Source organism: Miniopterus schreibersii, assembly GCF_964146895.1.
Source record: "Miniopterus schreibersii genome assembly, chromosome: 1".
In the NCBI taxonomy this organism is placed as follows: Eukaryota; Metazoa; Chordata; class Mammalia; order Chiroptera; family Miniopteridae; genus Miniopterus; species Miniopterus schreibersii.
This window is the reverse complement of record NC_138101.1, coordinates 179,129,304-179,151,028: the sequence shown is the minus strand read 5'-3', so window position 1 is coordinate 179,151,028 and position 21,725 is coordinate 179,129,304. Positions and strand designations below refer to the sequence as shown.

Genomic DNA, 21,725 nt, shown 5'->3' with positions numbered 1-21,725 from the left:
AAAACTCAATGTAAGTAAAAGAGCTGGATACATTTTAGAGATGGCCTAACAGGCTGAGGAAACAAGTTATTGAAGGAAAACCTCAAAATGGCCTTTGTCATTTATAAATTAACCTATTTTTAGGCTTAACTGGCCAACAGCTAAGTTTAAGTGGGAAATAAGAAAAAAAATTTAAAAGATCTCTGGAAGTTTGGCGTTTTGCCTTGATGTTCCAGTGAATTGCTAGAATATGTGGCAAGTTCAAAGCTTCTCAAAGTTCCAGGTTAGGACTTCACAAAAAGTATGGGCCTGATATTACAAAGATCAACAATTCATCTAACTGCTGTATTTAAACAGCCATCTATCTAGAAAAGTTGCTTTACCCAACAAACTGAGGAAACTGGTGGTAGCAATGAAGCAAGTTAAATGAATAGCGGTTATCAAAGCCATTTCTTCAAGCTTCATTCTACCGAAGGCAAACAATGACGACAATGGCATCTGCCTTACTCATCTAACAAATAATTTACCTTTAGAAAAATATAAGGATAAAAAGGTAAATGTAAAGCCCTGCAGAGATGAAATCCAACTGCTTTTCTGATTATTAAGGCATCAAATGTCTGACATTATATTTAGAGGTATCTTGATACTGTGTCATAGGCTTGTCAGCAATTCCACAAGTTCCTACTCCAACTTTGCCAGTTACACTCTCATGTGAAGCAAAAATACTCCTCTTTACCTGGACTTTTTTGTTTTTAGAATAGGCCCTGTTGTTGAACTGTTGCCATTTCACTTTCTGGTCCTCTCTCTCCTGCTCAAGATCTTTTATTCTCTGTGGTTTTTTCAAAGCTTTCTTCTTTTTATATTCATGCTGCGGGGCAATCATTTCTTTTTTGGACATAGGTTTGCTGCCACTGTCCTCCTTGGCCTTCCTTCCTTCTTCTACAGGCTTGAGGTTCAACAGTGAGTCACTTCAGCATTGCCATAGCCAGCAAAGGTGATTGCAGCGGTGCTGTTTTCTTCATCTATCTCCTCAATCTCCGCTTCATAACACTGTCTATCTTCACTCCAGATTGCCATACACTTGTCCCCTACGTTCCAAGAATGAGTGGGCTGAGTAGAAGCAAAACAGTCTGAACTTGCAAGAGTTTCTGAACGTTGAGTTGACAGAAGGTCTTTGGTTAGTTCTGTAACTTCTTGTAAATCTTTCTTCAATTTTAGGAAATCTTCATTCTCTCCATTTCCAGACAGTGCAACTTCAACTTGCTGAATGAAGTTCAGCTTTGTAGCTTGCCAGCTGTTTTGCTAGATCCTCTCACATCTTGTGTGGGGTTAGGGGCAGGGCGGCCAGAAGGGGTCAGGGCAAATGAGCCCAGGGGTGGCAGCAGCAAGAAAATCTCCTGAAGGAAAACAAGGCGCCTCATCTGGAAAGAACATCTGCAAGGAGGGGGGAGGGAGGGGAGCTGGGAGCCAGGCACTGGGAGGAAGAAAAGACTAATAATTTCTATTCTCATCAGAAAACAATTTCATAAAGAGCCAGGCTTCATGTGCCATGGATAAACATTTGGAACTCTGCCCCCAACGGTTATATTCACTTGTCCCCCTTGCCTTTGCCCGGTAACAACTCCATTTCTCCATATGCCAAAGCCCTAGAAATAGGGTTAAATGAAATTTAAGGCTAACCCTGAGCATTTCTGCTCTTATGTTATAATTAGGAAAAGTCCAGCTGTGTTGACTAGGCTGTAAGGGATCTGTCTGGAATATCTGGCACCAATTAGAAACCACTTTTAAGGAATACACATGTTAGGCCTTAACATGACACAGCCACCTCTTTAGAAGTTATGGCATATAACCTGAATTGTCAATGCTATTTAGAAACATTTTAGACTTTCACGCCACACCCATCCTTGGGTCAAAAATCTTACTTCACACTTTTGGAGAGGGAATGATAACCAAAGAAAACACACACACACACACACACACACACACTCAAACTTACTGTACTACAAAATAAACAGCCTGAGGGAAAAAAAGGCCCTTAAAAAATGCAAAACAGATCAGTGAGGATATGAACCAGTATTGGGAAAGTGGGGAAAAAAGAGAGAAAAGGTTACAAGGCCCAGAGTTTACATGCTTTGGTAAACAGGCTGCTGAAACAAAAACAGAATTGCCACCAGCCCTAAGAAGACAGTCTAGTTTCAACAATTGCCCATGGATCAGCAAGAAATAACCCTCTTAGGAAATGGTCATCCAACCTCGATTTTAGGAGATACTGATGACAGTTGCTGATGGAGCGCCCATATTTGATAAGAGTAAAGGAAGCAGGGGCTCAGGCCCATCATGGATGAAGGTCCAGATCACTCGACCAGAGAAGCCACCCAGACATGAAGTGCTGGCCATGAGAGCTCTATAAAAGATGGAGAAATTACACTGTCACAGACTGGCGATCCTAACGATTCTGCACTGCTGCATCCTTCCTCCACCATTTGGTGGCTGGCCTCATCTGGATCCCATATTTTCAGAAAGAGATCTAATCTTTGGCCTGAGACATTTAAATATCACAAATACAACACACCACTTATCAGACTCTGTTCTAGTGCACTGTTTCTGAAGTGACTGCTTCCTGCTCCCTTTTACCTAAAATTTTGTCTTCATATATACACAGTGTCCCCCCAAAACGTATACACACTTTAACAGCTGAATGCTCAATTTGAAATATTAAAGGTATTTTAATAAAACACGGCCTTTGTAATTATTCAAGAATGTATATACACTATTTGGCAACACCTTAAATATCAGACAGTTGGTGTCATTCTGTAATTTATAGACAGGCTGTGACTAGTCAATTCCCGTGATTTTAAATGTTAGATACTATGACACAATAACCCGAGGCCTTAGGAAATGATGGATCAGTCATCAGTGGCCCCTTCCTTATGTGAAAGCTTTACAATAAGGAGGGATGCTGAACTCATTATACTTGGAATACCCCAGCTTTAGCACAACCAAAGAAGAAGAAAAATGACAAGAGTTGGCCTATAAGTGCTTAAAGTGGGCTGGCTTTTCTTAAAGGCTTTTTTGGAAAAAAAAAAAAAAGAAAAGAAAAGCAATGTTTTTACTGATTTCAGAGACAGAAAGGGGAAGAGAGAAACATCGGTGATGAGAGAGAGTCATTCATTGGCCGCCTCCCGCATGCCCCCCACTAGGGATCGAGCATGCAACCCGGGCATGTGCCCTGACTGAGAATCAAACTGTGACCTTCTGGTTCATGGGTCAACCACTGAGACACACCAGCTGAGCTTAGAAGATTTTTTGATCATCACACAACCTTATAAAAATCTATTTCATCTCTGAATGTAATTGGGGAACCTGAAAATGTAAACTTCAAAGACTTCAGGCAAGATCACATAAAGAGCAGGTGCTAGCACTACTGTTGACATCACGGGCCTATGACACAGAAGTTTTTGATCTTCCTACTCTGTGTGCTGAGGGAATCTCTTTATGCTTATTTGACACTACCAATAAAATGAACAGATAACAAAAATCTAGCACATAACCAATTGGGCAAAACTGTTATAACAAAGGGCACACCACTGCCCACAAGATCTTCTACAGGAGCATCTCCAAGACATAAGAGCCAACATCTTAAGTACAGGCCCTCTGGCTAGCGAATCTAAGAGGTCCTACTGGCATCTACAGGAATTTTAACAATATGGCCACACATGATATGTTAAGTGAACTGAAACACACAGAATGTTTTTCAATTTCCAAGTCACTTTATTTCAAGATGACAACCTTGGGATGAATAGCTGTAGGATGATGCCATTCTCAGAGTGATTCTTGATCGATTCTCCCAGTAAGTGCCAATGTGATTTTTCTCCATTGTGTAGGTTCCAGTTAGCATTTAGTAAAGTTCAGGGGATTCTGTTTCTTTCCCAGTTTACTTTTTACCCCTTCTTTTATCATCACCTTCATCATCATCTTCAGTTAAGTATGTAAGCCAACCCAAAATGAATGCAAGGAGTAAAAGGGCTGATCGAATAAAGAGCGCAACTAGGGCATGGTTTACATTAACACTTATTTTGCCGCGAACACCTGGTTCTCTGTCAGGTGCAGGGCCACTGTCCACACTACCACCTGGTCCTGTTTGGTTACATCCTGGTGGATTCCACCCTCGTTGACAGTGACAATGTTTCTTATTGTTGCACACCCCTCTGAAATTGCATGTCTTGACATCACAATCATAACCCATAGTACACTTCTGTTTCACACAAAATTTTCCTGGCCCACATGTTGCACCATCCATTACAAGTCCGAGAGCTGGTTCTTCTGAGCCAAGGTGCAGATCATATCCAAAGCATACTTCTTGTTGAATGTCTTTTACTATTAGGCGACGAAATGTAATATGATCACCTCCACCAGGTACTTCTGGGACATCACGACAGTGCAACATTCCGCAAAAAACATCATCTGGTTCACATTTGTGAGTTCTTTTTCCATAAAGGACGTTCACCAACCCACAGTTTCCAAATCGGTCACCTACTGCATTCAGTTCCTTATAGCACACTGGCGAACCATCTCTTACTTGGTAGCCAAAAAGGGCCTGACACTGCATATCATGGTCACTACAGTTTCCGCTCACACAAACGGCTAATCCTGAACACGGGGTTCCATCCTGGATATAAACATCTTCTGGACAAAGAGCCGTTTTCCCGTCACAGTATTCTGCTAGATCACAAATGCCAGACCTCTCCACACAAATCCATCCAGGTTTAGCAGGTTTACAATTCAAACAGCAACCTCCTCCACTGCATTGACTGCCAAGGGAGAGGGCACAATTGGTCTCACAACATTTATCTTTAGCACAGTCTCTAAAGGTGCCACAGTCACATTCTTCCTTCTCATTTATGATCTGGTCACCACAACGAGGAGCTATATAAGGAAAATTACCATATGGTTCATTTTTATGAGCCAGACAGTTGGGAAAGATAGCCAGACGAAACTGGAATCGTTCATAGGAACAGTTGCTAAACATATCAAAAAGACCTGGCTTAGGAGCCATGACACAAAAGGTCCTTCGAAAACATCTACAACCAGTTCCATCATGTCCCATGCCCAAACCATAACCAAGTGCATGTGCTGAAACAGAGGCAGCTAAAAATATATGATAATTTGCTACATATACACCCATTGCCCCCCAGTTGGGGTTGCATACTCCATCGTGGTGGCTAAAATATGTATCTCTAACCAATTTATGTCCTGTAAGAACAATGAAGTATCATGAGGAATTTCTTTATAAAACCTCCAAAATTTCCACAAACCAAAGTGTTCTACAAGTTTGTAAGAATTCTCATGATTGGTTACGTCCGTAGGATCCCTATGTTGCCATATGCACATAACGCGTATGTGGATGACTAGTTGATTTTGAAAATAAATGGTATGCATTATGTTGTTTATCATCACCATGTTCTCTATTACCCGTGTCATATTACAGGACATCACAAATAATGAGCTAGTAACTGTATAGTGAAGTTTCGCGTATTGCTTATGGGTCCACCACAAATACACGGGCACAGCTCTAGGGTTTTCAGCAACCATTGCCTCTTCATATGCTAGATCACCATCTTCTTCTCGATCTTACACCTTTCATTCTCTGCTGACTGTTCTTCTGACACAAGCAGAGAAACCACATGCTCAAATTTGGAAGAATCCTCCAGTGGTTTGATTTCGTAAGTGAAGTCATCCACCTGCAGCATGCCACGCCGACCCCCACGGCAGGTGTCCAGGGTGCCCATGGACCCGGGCACTCCTTCCAGGTAGCTGTAGTAGTAGCAGTCTCGAGGGACAAAGGGGTAGTCCTCCTCCATGGCACCTTGGTCATTATCGGTGATAACAGGAAACTGTCTGGGCAGCAAGTTCTTCTTGACCTTCATGTGAACCACATGCCTACGGCCCCTGAAGTGAATTCTGTACGACAGCTGGTCTTGCACCCCAGCTCCACCCACCCTGTGGGACACCTTCCTGGGGATCACAATTTCAGAGGAAGTGAAGCGCCATCCTGGCAGGGCATGGGAGCAGCAGACCTGGGACAGGAGCAGCCAGAGTAGAGGCAGCCAGAGATCACCTGTCAGGTGGGCCTGGGCCCAGGCAGGCCCCATGAGTGAGGCAGCCTGTGACCAAAGAAACTGCAGGCAAGTGGGAGGCAGGCAAGACTAACCTGCAACAGCACCTTTCCCAGCTGTGTAGTCAGGAGGAGAGCAGAGAGAGACTGGAGGTCTGGCACCCCCAGAGAGGTGGAGCAGGGAGGGGGCAGCTATTACATAACAATGGCGCATTCATCAGGGGAGGCTGTGCTCAGGGATCCAAGGAGCCTGCGCTGAAAGGTCGCTTGGTCTCTTGGAAAAGACCCAGGGGAAGAATAAGTGGATTTCCTGGTGAGATGTGTGATCTTTAAAAACGGAATCCCACACGACTGAGCGTGAAAACAGAGAACTCACCCTTGAGAGAATGAGGTACAGGAATGGGCCCACCCAAGGGAATACACAGTCTGCATCGCTTATCAAATTTTTAGTAGCAGCTACCCTCGTAGTGTGTGAGAGAGCCTACTGAAGACATGGCCAAAATGCCAGCCCTGAAACACTACTCTGGACGGACAGAGCGCCCTCCTTCGGCGTGCAGTGTCTGTGTTAAATCAGAGACCGCTATGTGGTGCTGTACATCCGTTACGCAGAACACATGGGACCAGGAACCAAGGAGTAGGAGCTGGGTGGCCCAGTTTCCATTCCTCTTACTGACCCACTGGCGGCTGTTCCGCTGCCCTCCCTGCACCTGTGTAGTCTCCAGGGCTACAGGTCTTGGCCCACAGGGGATGTGCTTTTGCCAGGGACGTGGCACGAGTCCCACAGAATTGCAAGCTACAGCTGCCATCAGGGCACCTCACACATCTTGTGTCCAGCTGGGGAGAAGGGGAGTTGCCATTTTGGACAGAGTACTAACTGATTCTGAGTAGCAGGGGAGGGAACGGCTGCTGCTGAACCTCGGTACAGCCATGGAGGATTATATGTGGAATCCAGGTGACTCACTTGGGAGCCACGTGGAACTCCCTTGGGCAATGGTAACTCCGAACGGACCTGTGTAGCCAACTTGACCCAGGAGGCCTCAGACCCCTCAAGGATAAAGGAGCAAAAGATTTTCAACAAATAATACAGAGAGTCCTCTCATTTCCCCTTACCTTCCTTCTACTCTGCCCCGTTTTCTTTCTTTGGCTTTATACCTCCTACACCCCATGACCACCTAAAAGTGCCGCAAGGCTTACAGAAACAGCTGTCAGAAATACTGTTCTGTTGGTTACTGGGACTCCAAACAAAGGGCAGGAAAAGAGGAACCATCCCCATCCACAAGTTTTGCAAAAGGTGGAAACTGCCACTGAAGTTAAAACACGGGAGGGTTATTCAAATTCTTTCCATCTTAGAAAAACCCTGACCTTGGTTCCCGCCTGGTCTTCAGGCATTCCCTGATAGGCTTCAACCGAATGAAGAATTTAACCTCTATCTGAGGCATGTACATCTTTGTTTTTTAAAATAACTTGGTGCCATTACATGAGAAAGGTTGGGCAAACACTGGGTGGCTGGGTCAAGAACAGCACCTATCAAAGAACCCTAACTTCCTTGGGTGGGGCTGCAAGTCCTCCTCCTGGTCTCTGTTCTTTTTTATAGCATGGAGATTGCAGGCTGCCATTCTTCTGCAGGTCAACCCTCTGCCAGACTCATGTCAGTATTTGCCTGCTTTTTGGAGTCCTTTGGATGAGCAGAGAATCAGGCTTACTGTAAGGTTGGGCAAGTCCCTCCTTCTATGTCAGTCCTCTTTAACTAGGGGAAACCCGTAATCCGCCCAACCCCTGGTCAGATTTGTGCTAGCTCTGTGGTGTGCCACAAAGTTCCTGACTCTATTACTTTCTTCTGAAAGTGGCATGATTTCAGGAAGTACAGTCTTGAACTGCAGGGGCCCTTTGGTTTCTTGGGCAGGTCACACTTGTGTAGCGTGCCACCTTAGAACAGAGGGTATTAGAACAGCGATCACACCACGGGCTGCTTACTTCGGTTGGTCCAAAGGAGGCAAGAAAGAAAGCAAGAAAGATTTTGAACAAATTCTAAGACTTTGAGGCTTCCTTTTAAACAACTTCAGCCTTCTTCCCCTCCCAAAGACGTTGTCCTCCTGTCTACCTCTGTAACTGTGTGTCTCATAGCCCCACTCCTTTCTCACCTCCCTCCTATCCTGATCCCTCTCTTCCTTTCAGCCCCACTGCTCCTCTTCCTCACCTTCTGCAGCTCCCCCTTACCTTTGTCCTGGAACTTCACCCTTTCTTGATATGCCAAAGCCCTACAAATAGGGTTAAACGGAACTTAAGGCTAACCCTGAGCATTTCTGCTCTTATGTTAACTGGGAAAAGTCTAGCTGTGTTCACTAGGCTGTAAGGGATCTGTCTTGAATATCTGGCACCAATTAGAAAACACTTTTAAGGAATACACATGTTAGGCCTTAACATGACACAGCCACCTCTTTAGAAGTTATGGCATATAACCTGAATTGTCAATGCTATTTAGAAACATTTTAGACTTGCACGCCACACCCATCCTTGGGTCAAAATCTTACTTCACACTTTTGGAGAGAGCATGATAACCAAAGAAAACACACACAAACACACACACACACACACACACAATCAAACTTACTGTAGTACAAATTAAACAACCTGAGGGAAACAACAGGCCCTTAACAAATGCAAAACAGATCAGTGAGGATATGAACCAGTACTGGGAAAGTGGGGAAAAAAGAGGGAAAATGTTACAGGGCCCAGAGTTCACATGCTTTGGTAAACAGGCTGCTGAAACAGAAACCGAATTGCTACCCACCCCCCACCCCCTACCCCCACCCCCCCAGGAAGACAGTCTAGTTTCAACAATTGCCCATGGATCAGCAAGAAATAACCCTCTTAGGAAATGGTCATCCAACCTCGATTTTAGGAGATACTGATGACAGTTGCTGATGGAGCGCCCATATTTGATAAGAGTAAAGGAAGCAGGGGCTCAGGCCCATCATGGATGAAGGTCCAGATCGCTCGACCAGAGAAGCCAACCGGTCACAAAGTGCTGGCCATGAGAGCTCTATAAAAGATGGACAAGTTACAGTGTCACACACTGGCGATCCTACCGATTCTCCACTGCTGCATCCTTCCTCCACCATTTGGTGGCTGGCCTCATCTGCATCCCATATTTTCAGAAAGAGATGTAAACTTTGGCCTGAGGCATCTAAATAGCACAAACACAACACACCACTTATCAGACTCTGTTCTAGTGCACTGTTTCTGAAGTGACCGCTTCCTGTTTCCTCTTACCTAAAATTTTGTCTTCATATATACACTGTGTCCCCCCAAAACGTATACACACTTTAACAGCCCATAGCTCAATTTGCAATATTAAATGTATTTTAATAAAACACGGCCTTTATAATTATTCAAGAATGTATATACACTTTTTCGGAAACACCCTATGTGTCAGACAGTCGGTGCCATTCTGTAATTTATGGACAGGCTGTGATGAGTCAATTCCCGTGATTTTGAATGTGAGATACTATGACACAATAACCCGAGGCCTTAGGAAATGATGGATCAGTTATCAGTGGCCCCTTCCTTATGTGAAAGCTTTACAATAAGGGGGGATGCTGAACTCATCATACTTGGAATACCCCAGCTTTAGCACAACCGAAGAAGAAGAAAAATGATAAGAGTTGGCCTGTAAGTGCTTAAATTGGGCTGGCTTTTCTTAGAGGCTTTATTGGGGGTAAAAAAAGAAAAAAAGAAAAGCAATGTTTTTAGTGATTTCAGAGAGAGGAAGGGGGGGAGAGAGGGGCAAACATCGATGATGAGAGAGAGTCACTGATTGGCCGCCTCCCGCATGCCCCCCAATGGGGATCGAGCATGCAACCCGGGCATGTGCCCTGACCGAGAATCAAACTGTGACCTCCCGGTTCATGGGTCAACCACTGAGACACACCAGCTGGGCTTATAGGCTTTTTTGATCATCACACAACCTTAGAAAAATCTATTTCTTCTCTGAATGTAATTGTGGACCTTGAAAATGTAAACTTCCACACATGATATGTTAAGTGAACTGAAACACACAGAATGTTTTTCACTTTCCAAGTCACTTTATTTCAAGATGACAACCTTGGGATGAATAGCTGTAGGATGATGCCATTCTCAGAGTGATTCTTGATCGTTTCTCCCAGTAAGTGCCAATGTGATTTTTCTCCATTGTGTAGGTTCCAGTTAGCATTTAGTAAAGTTCAGGGGATTCTGTTTCTTTCCCAGTTTACTTTTTACCCCTTCTTTCATCATCACCTTCATCATCATCTTCAGTTAAGTATGTAAGCCAACCCAAAATGAATGCAAGCAGTAAAAGGGCTGATCGAATAAGGAGCGCAACTAGGGCGTGGTTTACATTAACACTTATTTTGCCGCGAACACCTGGTTCTCTGTCAGGTGCAGGGCCACTGTCCACACTACCACCTGGTCCTGTTTGGTTACATCCTGGTGGATTCCACCCTCGTTGACAGTGACAATGTTTCTTATTGTTGCACACCCCTCTGAAATTGCATGTCTTGACATCACAATCATAACCCATGTCTGCATGAAAAGTACACTTCTGTTTCACACAAAATTTTCCTGGCCCACATGTTGCACCATCCATTACAAGTCCGAGAGCTGGTTCTTCTGAGCCAAGGTGCAGATCATATCCAAAGCATACTTCTTGTTGAACATCTTTTACTATTATGTGACGAAATGTAATATGATCACCTCCACCAGGTACTTCCGGGACATTACGACAGTGCAACATTCCGCAAAAAACATCATCTGGTTCACATTTCCCAGTTACTTTTCCGTAAGGGACGTTCACCAACCCACAGTTTCCAAATCGGTCACCTCTTGCATTCAATTGCTTATAGCACGCTGGAGAACCATCTCTTACTTGGTAGCCAAAAAGGGCCTGACACTGCATATCATGGTCACTACAGTTTCCGCTCACACAAACGGCTAATCCTGAACACGGGGTTCCATCCTGGATATAAACATCTTCTGGACAAAGAGCCGTTTTTCCGTCACAGTATTCTGCTAGATCACAAATGCCAGACCTCTCCCTACAAATCCATCCAGGTTTAGCAGGTTTACAATTCAAACAGCAACCTCCTCCACTGCACTGACTGCCAAGGGAGAGGGCACAATTGGTCTCACAACATTTATCTTTAGCACAGTCTCTAAAGGTGCCACAGTCACATTCTTCCCTCTCATTTATGATCTGGTCACCACAACGAGGAGCTATATAAGGAAAATTACCATATGGTTCATTTTTATGAGCCAGACAGTTGGGAAAGACAGCCAGACGAAACTGGAGTGCGAGATAAGAACAGTTGCTAAACATATCAAAAAGACCTGGCTTAGGAACCATGACACACAAGGTCCTTCGAAAACATCTACATCCGGGTTTATCATGTAGGATGCCTAAACCATGACCAAGTGCATGTGCTGAAATAGAGGCAGCTAAAAATATATGATAATTTGCTACAAATACAGCCATTGCCCCCCAGTTGGGGTTGCATACGCCATTGTCGTGGCTAAAATATATATCTCTAACCAATTTATGTCCTGTAAGAAGCAATGAAGTATCATGAGGAATTTCTTTATAAAACCTCCAAAATTTCCACAAAGCAAACTGTTCTACAATTTTGTAAGAATTCTCACGACGGGTTACGTCCGTAGGATCCCTATGTTGCCATATGCACATAACGCGTATGTGGATGACTAGTTGATTTTGAATATAAATGGTATGCATTATGTTATTTATCATCACCACATTCTCTATTACCTGTGTCATATTACGGGACATCATGTATAATGAGCTTGTAACTGTATAGTGAAGTTTCGCGTATTGCTTATGGGTCCACCACAAATACACGGGCACAGCTCTAGGGTTTTCAGCAACCATTCCCTCTTCATATGCTAGATCACCATCTTCTTCTTCAATCTTACACCTTTCATTCTCTGCTGACTGTTCTTCTGACACAAGCAGAGAAACCACATGCTCAAACTTGGAAGAATCCTCCAGTGGTTTGATTTCGTAAGTGAAGTCATCCACCTGCAGCATGCCACGCAGACCCCCACGGCAGGTGTCCAGCGTGCCCATGGACCCGGGCACTCCTTCCAGGTAGCTGTAGTAGTAGCAGTCTCGAGGGACAAAGGGGTAGTCCTCCTCCATGGCACCTTGGTCATTATCGGTGATAACAGGAAACTGTCTGGGCAGCAAGTTCTTCTTGACCTTCATGTGAACCACATGCCTACGGCCCCTGAAGTGAATTCTGTACGACAGCTGGTCTTGCACCCCAGCTCCACCCACCCTGTGGGACACCTTCCTGGGGATCACAATTTCAGAGGAAGTGAAGCGCCATCCTGGCAGGGCATGGGAGCAGCAGACCTGGGACAGGAGCAGCCAGAGTAGAGGCAGCCAGAGATCACCTGTCAGGTGGGCCTGGGCCCAGGCAGGCCCCATGAGTGAGGCAGCCTGTGACCAAAGAAACTGCAGGCAAGTGGGAGGCAGGCAAGACTAACCTGCAACAGCACCTTTCCCAGCTGTGTAGTCAGGAGGAGAGCAGAGAGAGACTGGAGGTCTGGCACCCCCAGAGAGGTGGAGCAGGGAGGGGGCAGCTATTACATAACAATGGCGCATTCATCAGGGGAGGCTGTGCTCAGGGATCCAAGGAGCCTGCGCTGAAAGGTCGCTTGGTCTCTTGGAAAAGACCCAGGGGAAGAATAAGTGGATTTCCTGGTGAGATGTGTGATCTTTAAAAACGGAATCCCACACGACTGAGCGTGAAAACAGAGAACTCACCCTTGAGAGAATGAGGTACAGGAACGGGCCCACCCAAGGGAATACACAGTCTGCATCGCTTATCAAATTTTTAGTAGCAGCTACCCTCGTAGTGTGTGAGAGAGCCTACTGAAGACATGGCCAAAATGCCAGCCCTGAAACACTACTCTGGACGGACAGAGCGCCCTCCTTCGGCGTGCAGTGTCTGTGTTAAATCAGAGACCGCTATGTGGTGCTGTACATCCGTTACGCAGAACACATGGGACCAGGAACCAAGGAGTAGGAGCTGGGTGGCCCAGTTTCCATTCCTCTTACTGACCCACTGGCGGCTGTTCCGCTGCCCTCCCTGCACCTGTGTAGTCTCCAGGGCTACAGGTCTTGGCCCACAGGGGATGTTCTTTTGTGACAGTTTTAAGACACATGGTGGCTTTTTGCCTTAAGCTTGGTGGACATAATACGTCAACATGACATGAAAAGAGAGCATGGTGAGGAGAGTGGAAGCTTCTCTCTCTAAGAATTTTGAGGAGAGAAATATATTCTCACACACTTTATGAAAACTGAATGCATTTGGGCCGAGTTATGGAAAGAAAGTGTAAAGAAATGTCATGAGTAGGAAATTCAGGGCGTATATTAATAGTTTCTTGAAGAGTGAAACCTACATCTACCCTATGTCCCGGCGATTCTAGCCCTAGGAAATTATTCACTGAGTCTTGCACATGAATGTTCATAGCAGCATTATTCATGAATTTATCCCACCACCTGGAACCACCAGCACTTAATACAGCAGTGGATAAAGAAATGGGTATATTAGTGGAATAACCAGTAAATCAGAAGAAAGTTCTGTTATGTGTAAGAACATGGATGTATCTCACAGATACGATGATGAGGAGGAGGAGGAGGATGACGACAGAAAGAAATCAGACCAAAGGAAGTTAATATGTGATTTAATTTCCATAAAGTTTTAGAATAGTCCAGAATCAGTTCTGGGAATAGAATTTAACGTGGTAGTTTCCTGACGTGGGAATGGAGGGAACTTTCTGGAGTGATGGAAAACTTGTGTATCTTGACGGGGGTGTGCTATAGATTGAATGTTTGTGTAGCTCCCAAATTCAAAGGGTGAAATCCTAACCCCCTAGGGGGAAGGCATCAGGCGGTGAGGCCTTTGGGAAGTGATTAGGTCAGGAGGGCAGGGCCCTCAGGAATGGGATTAGTGCCTTTATAAAAGATACCTCAGAGGGATCCCTCACCCCTTCTGCCTGCCTTGTGTGGTTACAGGAAGAAGGTGCCATCTATGAACCAGAAAGCAGTTTTCACCACACACTGAATCTGCTGGTGCCTAGGACTTGGACTTCCCTGCCTCCTGAACTGTGAGAAGTAAACTTCTCTTGTTTAGAAGCCCCCTTGCTCTCTATGGCATTTTGTTATAGCAGCCCAAACAGACTAAGACAGGCTTGTGGTTACAAATCAAAATCCATCACGCTGCACCCTTAAAATCTGTGTATTTTATTGCAATGCTAAGTATGCCTCAGGAAGTTAATTTTGTATAAAAGTTCTGACTTCAGCCTCTTTTTGACCCAGTCTGAAGAAACACATCATTAACTTATCTCACGCACCATCTTCTTTACCTTTTCAAAAATCATTTCAACATTGAATTGCATGTGAATGTACTCAAGTCCATATAGGGAAGTTACCAAGAAGAACTTATCTCATCTGTTTTCTTTTTCTTTTATATATATATATATGTTTCATTGATTTCAGAGAGAGGAAGGGAGCTGGAGAGAGAGAGAGAAACATCAATGAGAGAGAAGAAACATTGATTGGCTGCTTCCTGCACACCCCCTTACTGGGAATCGAGCCCACAACCCTGGGCATGTGCCCTGATTGGGAACCAAACCATGACCTCCTGGTTCATGGGATGGCGAGCCAGGCACCTATTTTCTTCTCTTATGGATCATATCTTTCAGTTGGGAAGAGTAACTCACACATTAATATTTAAATGTTTAAATGTTTTATGCAGCACTGGAAGATTTTTTTCAGTATCAGTGCAATATGGAACATTTGCAAAGTTATAAGCATGCCTTGACCTCAGCCTGAGATGAACTGGCCATGATTAAAAAAAAGATAATTTTAAGAACAAAAAGGACTGTGAATGGTATAAAAATGAATAGAACTAACTGTATTGGTAAGGATTAGAAAAACTGATGAACTCAAACATCAGATATGTATTTTTGGAAAATGGAACAGACAAGAAAGTTCGGCCATTTGGGACAGAGTGATAGTAAGTTACCCATTTTTCATTTATGTTTATTGGGAGGGTATTTGTGAGGACAGGGGTGATACAAGGATGGTAATGTTTGAAAGATAATTAAGCTGCTTTTAGCATTCAGGCCATAGAAAAAGTATAGCCAGGAAAGCTACTACACAATATGTTGCACAAATTCATAGGCTATCTGAATGGTCTGAAGAGGATTGTTCCCATACATGGAGAAATCAGAAATGAGTTAGTTTTGAGTAATCATGTGTGTATGTTTACCCTTTCAAAATTCTTCTTCATTTTATTAAAAAAGCTAAAGTCAGAAAAAAGTCTTTGTGAATTTTTCTTTTGCATCTCACCTGTCAACACTTGTACCAACTTATATTATCTCCTGCTTAAGGGAGGGTAATGTGGGTATTTTGGGAGGAGGAAGGAGGGTGGTAAGTGTGGGGGTATTCAATATGAGAGTTAGGATGTGGTGACAATTGGACGCTGATTCATGTATTTTTCCAATTGAAAAACTGCATGAGATTTTAAACAAATCATGGTTTTAGAGTCAGTAAGATTCTTAAGAATATCATGGACCAGAATATAAATTAATATTTTATAAGCAAAGGTGTACTTATGGTAGAATTAGGCTCTACTATTACAGAAAGAAAAAAAGAAAGAGGTTTGGATATATATGAAAATGAGAGGTAATTCGATGGATTTTGCAATAGTTGTAATTCATACCATTCCCTATGGTGATAAATGAAACAGGACCATGTTTTGCTAAGTGGCAGTCTTGAAACAATTTGTGGGTTTTAATGAACTACTGTGTTGTTTTGTGAAATCATACAGATTTTATTTACTTATTTATCCTCACCTGAAGATACGTTCATTGATTTTAGAGAGAGAGGAAGAGAGAGAGAGAGACTGATCAGCTACCTCCTGTACACACCCGGCAACCTTTCCATGGATAGGATGACGCTGCAATCAACTGAGCCACCCGGTCAGTGTAAATCATACAACTTTTAAAAGTTTTGTACTGAGAGTGACATCAGTAAAATGACAGACTAGGAAGCTCCAAGCTCTCCTTCCGCCACAGTAAAACTGAAGAAAAACAACTAGAAACTATCTGAACCAACTTTATAGGAGATCAGGGGAAAAAATAAATGTTTCCAGCAACCAAGAAAAGGCCCAGTCAGGAATAAGCCATCTTTGCCCTGGCTGGTGTTGCTCAGTGGTTGGAGCGTAGGCCAGCATATCAAAGGGTTATGGGTTCAATTCCCCTTCAAGGGAATATACCTGGGTTGCAGGGTCCATCCCTGGCCCTGGTCCAGGCACATGCAGGAGGCAACTAATTGATGTGTCTCTCTCACATCGATGTTTCTCTCCCTCCCTCTCCCCTTCCCTCCCTTCCTTCCACTCTCTCTAAAAGTCGATGGAAAAAATACCCTCAGGAGAGGATTAACAACAATAACAAAAAGGAATGAACCATCTTCAAATTGCTTCAGGAATTCATGGGAACCTTTGTGAACATATAAGCTCAAGACGAGCTAAAGGAACAGTCTTCAGAGAGCACCCATAACCCTGAGCAGTCTTTGAAACTTTTGTTTGAAAAAGTCTCCAGTGACTTTCAACAAATTTCTTTTAATCTATACCCAAGGATATGTTTTTCTTCGATTCTAGAAAGAGGAAGGGAGAGGGAGAGAGAGAAACATCGGTGTGAGAGGGAAACATCGATTTGTTGCCTCTCGTATAGGCCCTGACCGGGGGATTGAACCCACAACTTGGGTATGTGCCCTGACCTGGAATCAAACCCATGACCCTTTGGTCCACGGGACGATGCACCAACCAACTGAGCCACACTAGACAGGGCAACAATCTAATTTTTAAAAAGCATCACTAGGAAGGATGAAAATAATTTCCGGAGTTACCACATTTTAATAAAATATCCAATTTTCAACAACTAAAAAATCACAACACATACAAAACTACAGTAAACCGTGGCTCATTTGAAGGAACAAAATAAGCTGACAGAAACCATCCCCAGTGGAGCACAGACATCAGACTTACTAGACAAAGGCTATAAAACAACTGTTTTAAATATATTCAAATGGTAAGGGAAAACCTGTACAAAGAGACAAAGCAGGACATTATGTACTTATAAAAGGGTAAATTCACCAAGAAGATATAATAATTATAAACATATATGTCACAAGCACCCGAGTTCCAGAATATGTGAGGCAAACATTGACAGAATTGAAAGGGAAAATACAGATTTATAAAAATAGTTGGATGTTCAACATACCACTATAAATATTTGATATAATGAGGCAGAGTATTGATAAGGTACTAGGACTTGAACCAATTGGACCAACAGAGATACACAGAATTCTCTACCCAACAAGAGCAAAATACACCTGTAACTGAAAAATAAATAAAATAAAAAAGAAATGGACCTTGAAATTATATTATCACAAAATGTGAAGTCAATATTTTAAAAATTTAAAGTAGAAAAATAAAAGTATACACATTCTTTTTTAGTTTTTGTCTTTTGCGTGTGTGTGTTTTTGGGTTTTATTGACACATAATTAACATATAACATCCTATTAGTTTTAGTTGTACAACATAATTATTTCATATATGTATATATTGAGAAATGACCACCACAATAAATTTAGTTAACACCCTTCACCATACATAGTTAAAAACTTTTTCTTGTGATGAGAACTTCTAAGACCTATTCTCTTGACAGCTTTCAAATGTACAATAATGAGACACATGTAATAGAGAATGCAGTGGTCATAAACAGCATCCTGCATAGCATTTGTAACCATAATACTCTAGAGGTCCACATGCATATGATATGTATATGAAATGGGTGGGATTAGGTGGATATGTATAACTGGCCCAATGTTGCAGCTGCTATAAATTGATTTGGTCTATGGAAATATTGGGGATGGTGATTCACTATTCCTCATGATACTTCATTGCTTCTTACAGAACATGAAATACATGGGGTGACCTACTTTTCTAACTTTGATGTAGTATGCAACCCCAATTGGAGAGTAGCACATGTATGTATAGCGGATTATCACTTATTTTTAGGTGCCACTATTGGGGCACACTCACTAGGTCATAACTTAGGCATTGATTATGATACACCTGGCTGTCAGTGTTTTCAATAAAATATTGAAGTAGGAGGGGGTAGGAGCAAACAGGAGATTGGGAAGAAAAAGTGACTACATGACACGAAATATGCAAAAATAGAGCAAGTTGTGAATAAAGTCCCTCAAGCTGTGAGGCAAAGTTTCCACTAATCTTGTAAAAACAGTAGGCTGAAGTAACCAAGATTCATACTTTTTATATACCTCAAAGTCATAAGGCCTTAAGTAGAAAGGCTAGTTCAGACTGTCGCTTTGTGTGTCAGACTACCAATATCCATTCTCACCTTTTACTTATAATAGTAATCCTGGTTTCTTTCAGTTGGCACATTTCTATCTCACTAAAATATGACATATCCTAGGCCTCCCTTACGGTTAAGTATAACCGTAAGACCAGATTTCTGGCTGAGATATAAGAAGTGTATGAAACTTCCAAGAGGTCTCCATAAAAGTATGGAGTGAAACTTTCTTTGCCTTTTCTTCACTACTTTCTTGGCGTGTGAAGATGAGGGTGGGAGTTCCAAAACCCATTTTGGACCATGAAGCAAAGGCCACACTCTGGGGAGGGGGCTGGAGAGAGGACAGAAAGCTGGAAGGAACCCGGGCCTCAGTGACTAAGGAGCCTTGATATGAGGCCTGAACTATGGATTTCCAGAGTTCTTTAATACAAGAGAAATAAACTTCCATCTTAGCCTATTGCATATAGAATTAAGTGAATATCTCTGCCACAGTGTTCCTCCAGCATCTGTTTGTAGCCTATTTTTTCAGTGTCATCACCTACCAACTCATGCTTTTTCTACTCATAGGCTCTGTTGTATTTGCTATTCTCTAAACACCCCCACCCATTACTATCCTGATTCCATCATTTTTCTGAATTGTTCTCTCTGAGCAGAAATCCATATATCCTGTTTTCTTTCTTCATACATATTAAAGTTTCCTCATTGTTAAAAAACTATACTTACATTAAGATATAAAGTCAATTTACATGCCTAATCTGTCACCCCACTTATTACCAGCATTTCCTGAACATAGTTTCCTGAGCAAATAACTGGTGACTCTTCCTTTTACTGCCCTACGTGTTTCTCTTAAAGCTGTGTGCTCAGGTGAGAAAGGTAATCTTCCTAGGTACAGGCTAGTGATTTCCCCCAGTAGTCCCCAAGAAACTTTTTTCCCCTCCAAATTTCTTCATTGATAACTTCCTTGATTTCCCTTTCCTATTTCTATTTTATCTCTTCCCTCTCAGTATTCCAGCGTCTCTTACTTATACCATACTTTTTTAATTTATCATACTCCATGTTTTATTATGATCATTTTATTCACTCATTCAACCAACTTATGTTGAGGAGGGTTGGAAGTGAGGGTGGTAGGGATCTGAGTTTGAAGTTGAGGCGCAAGCTTTAAAATTTCATCTCACTTAATCCTTTCAACAACCTTTTAAAGATCTATGATTATGCCCTTTTTCAGATGGGGAAACAAGGGAGACAATTATGTTACCTGCTCAAAGCTCGACAACTGGAAGAAGATAAAATCGAAACTTGAGATCAAGCCTTCTAACATTATCTCGTTTTCTTTTCCACTGTTTCCTATTAACTTCTCTCAGGATTAGCAAATAAAAGGCCTTCCTGAGGAATCCACCTCTTTCTTTCTTTGTTTGGTAAACACTGTAGCTTCTGTTTTAATTATTTAATCTGAATTCGAATGCCTTAATTGGAACTGCACTGTTCAGTCCCCCAGAGTCCCCGCTAACTGCTGTGGTCTAACTCCAGGTTGTTCCCACATTTAAATCACCTTCTTGGCCCTTAAGGCTTGTCAGATTTTGACCCCTTAAGCTTCCTTCAAGCCCTGTTTTGGAATTCCACCTTCAGGGTCTGGAAGGCCCGGCTGAAGTCACAGTTCACCCACTAGTCTTATTGCAAGGATTTTTTTTTTTTTAAGATTGCATTTTCTCTTTTACTAGAAGAAAGAGAACTTTACCCCTTTTCTTAAGGTATCTTCTTGAGCGAACTTGTAATCATAAATCCTTCCACTGCCCCTTTTATATGTCGATAGGGGCCTTGCTCCAAGCTGTAAGGGCCTGCTTGCCATAGAGATAGAAAAGTTTTATTTTTCACTCTGGATAATGGCCACCCAAAAGGTGACTTACCAAAGGTGGTATAGCAAACGGTGTTGTTGGAAGTCCTCTTACGTGAAAACGTGCACTGTACCGGCCTGGCTACATAAAAGGGTGAGGTTTCTGTCTTTGAGTCCTAAGAGCAGATTGCCGGAGACGCCCAGCCCAGTCTGGTTTAGTGCTTACTGAATAACACAGTTCTTCTTTTTCCCTTTTCATTTGTGGAGATTTCCTGAAGTGGCAGGAGGTCTTAGTTTTCATGTTCCTCCACACTGAATTTACTTACGCCTCTTACCTTTACCTTCCCTCCGTCCCCACCCTCAACAGTAACTAGCTCTTTGCTCACCTCACACTAGGCCGGACGGCCGGCGAAGACGTCGCAACGCGCCCGCCACCGGAACCACAATTCCCAGCATTCCTGGCGCTCCCAGCGTTCCCGGCTTCCTCTTCCGGTCTAGGGGCCGCTGAAACTGAAAGTGCGGTGTTTTAGGCGCCCTGCTGAGATTGATTCACCTTCACCTGTGAGAGCCTTAGTGGACCAAGTGGGAAACCAGGCAGGTAGTAAAACATGAACGGAAGAGTGGATTATTTGGTCATAGAGGAAGAGATCAATCTTACCAGAGGACCCTCAGGTACGTCCGGAACAGGTCCTGGTCATCTTTGGGAGCAGCGCACTGAGGTGTGCTTGCAGAGCAGACACCTTTTCTGCTAAGCCAGATTTTTTGGCCTCAGAGCAGACAGGCCCCAACCTAGAGGTTTCCTGCGATGCTTTTGAGCACGTAGAAGAATATATTGGTACCCATTGTTAGCCAGACATGGACCTGAGGAATCCATCTCATTTTTCCAATTGATTACCGCCTCTATTATAGTCAGGACAGGTTTCTTTCTGCGAATGGTACCAGAAAATCCTGGGGGAAAGCCTGCTTTTTAGCCAGCACACCATGAACAACACACCTCTCCTCCCATTGCCTGGGCTATACCTGTTCTATGAGAGGACTGTATAGTAAAAATGGGAGCATAAACGGTGTAGACTGTAAAATGCACAGCCGTTTTCTTGGTGCTAGTATCCCTCCCTCCCGCTGTTCACTTCTGGGAAATTCATTTCGTGTCATCTAGAATTTTAAATTATAAAGAGACCTTAGAGATCTATTACAGAAGTTCCTAAACCTGGTTCTGCCTCAGAATTAATTACTCAGGCGTTTGGGGTTTTGCTTTTAAAATGAAATTACTAGGCCCTGTCTCTAGGAATTTAGATTTAATGCGGGTGTTTTATGTTTTGGTGTTTTTGTGTGTGTTTGTTTTGTTTTTCTTTTTTAAAC

General features: G+C 43.0%; 1 protein-coding gene and 3 pseudogenes across 4 annotated transcripts in view; 1 reads left to right on the top strand and 3 right to left on the bottom strand.

The window, feature by feature from the left end:
- Window positions 1–555: 555 nt before the first annotated feature.
- Window positions 556–2,315, bottom strand: LOC308552277 (survival of motor neuron-related-splicing factor 30 pseudogene; annotated as a pseudogene). Its single transcript has 2 exons — window positions 2,232–2,315; window positions 556–1,288 (listed from the first exon to the last, which is right to left on the bottom strand). The product of its transcript is annotated as a survival of motor neuron-related-splicing factor 30 pseudogene (transcript).
- A 1,598-nt stretch (window positions 2,316–3,913) lies between these two features.
- On the bottom strand, window positions 3,914–6,312 carry LOC308552274 (disintegrin and metalloproteinase domain-containing protein 20-like; annotated as a pseudogene). The gene has a single exon. The product of its transcript is annotated as a disintegrin and metalloproteinase domain-containing protein 20-like (transcript).
- Window positions 6,313–10,170: 3,858 nt separating this feature from the next.
- LOC308549156 (disintegrin and metalloproteinase domain-containing protein 20 pseudogene) lies at window positions 10,171–12,756 on the bottom strand (annotated as a pseudogene). The gene has a single exon. The product of its transcript is annotated as a disintegrin and metalloproteinase domain-containing protein 20 pseudogene (transcript).
- Window positions 12,757–20,857: 8,101 nt separating this feature from the next.
- Window positions 20,858–21,725, top strand: part of LOC308549142 (synaptojanin-2-binding protein-like) — a 35,022-nt gene continuing 34,154 nt past the window's right edge. Inside the window, exon 1 of the mRNA XM_081121474.1 lies at window positions 20,858–21,038. Within this exon, the coding sequence (XP_080977600.1) occupies window positions 20,975–21,038 (64 nt within the window). The 5' untranslated portion in view covers window positions 20,858–20,974. The remainder of the gene's footprint in view (window positions 21,039–21,725) is intronic.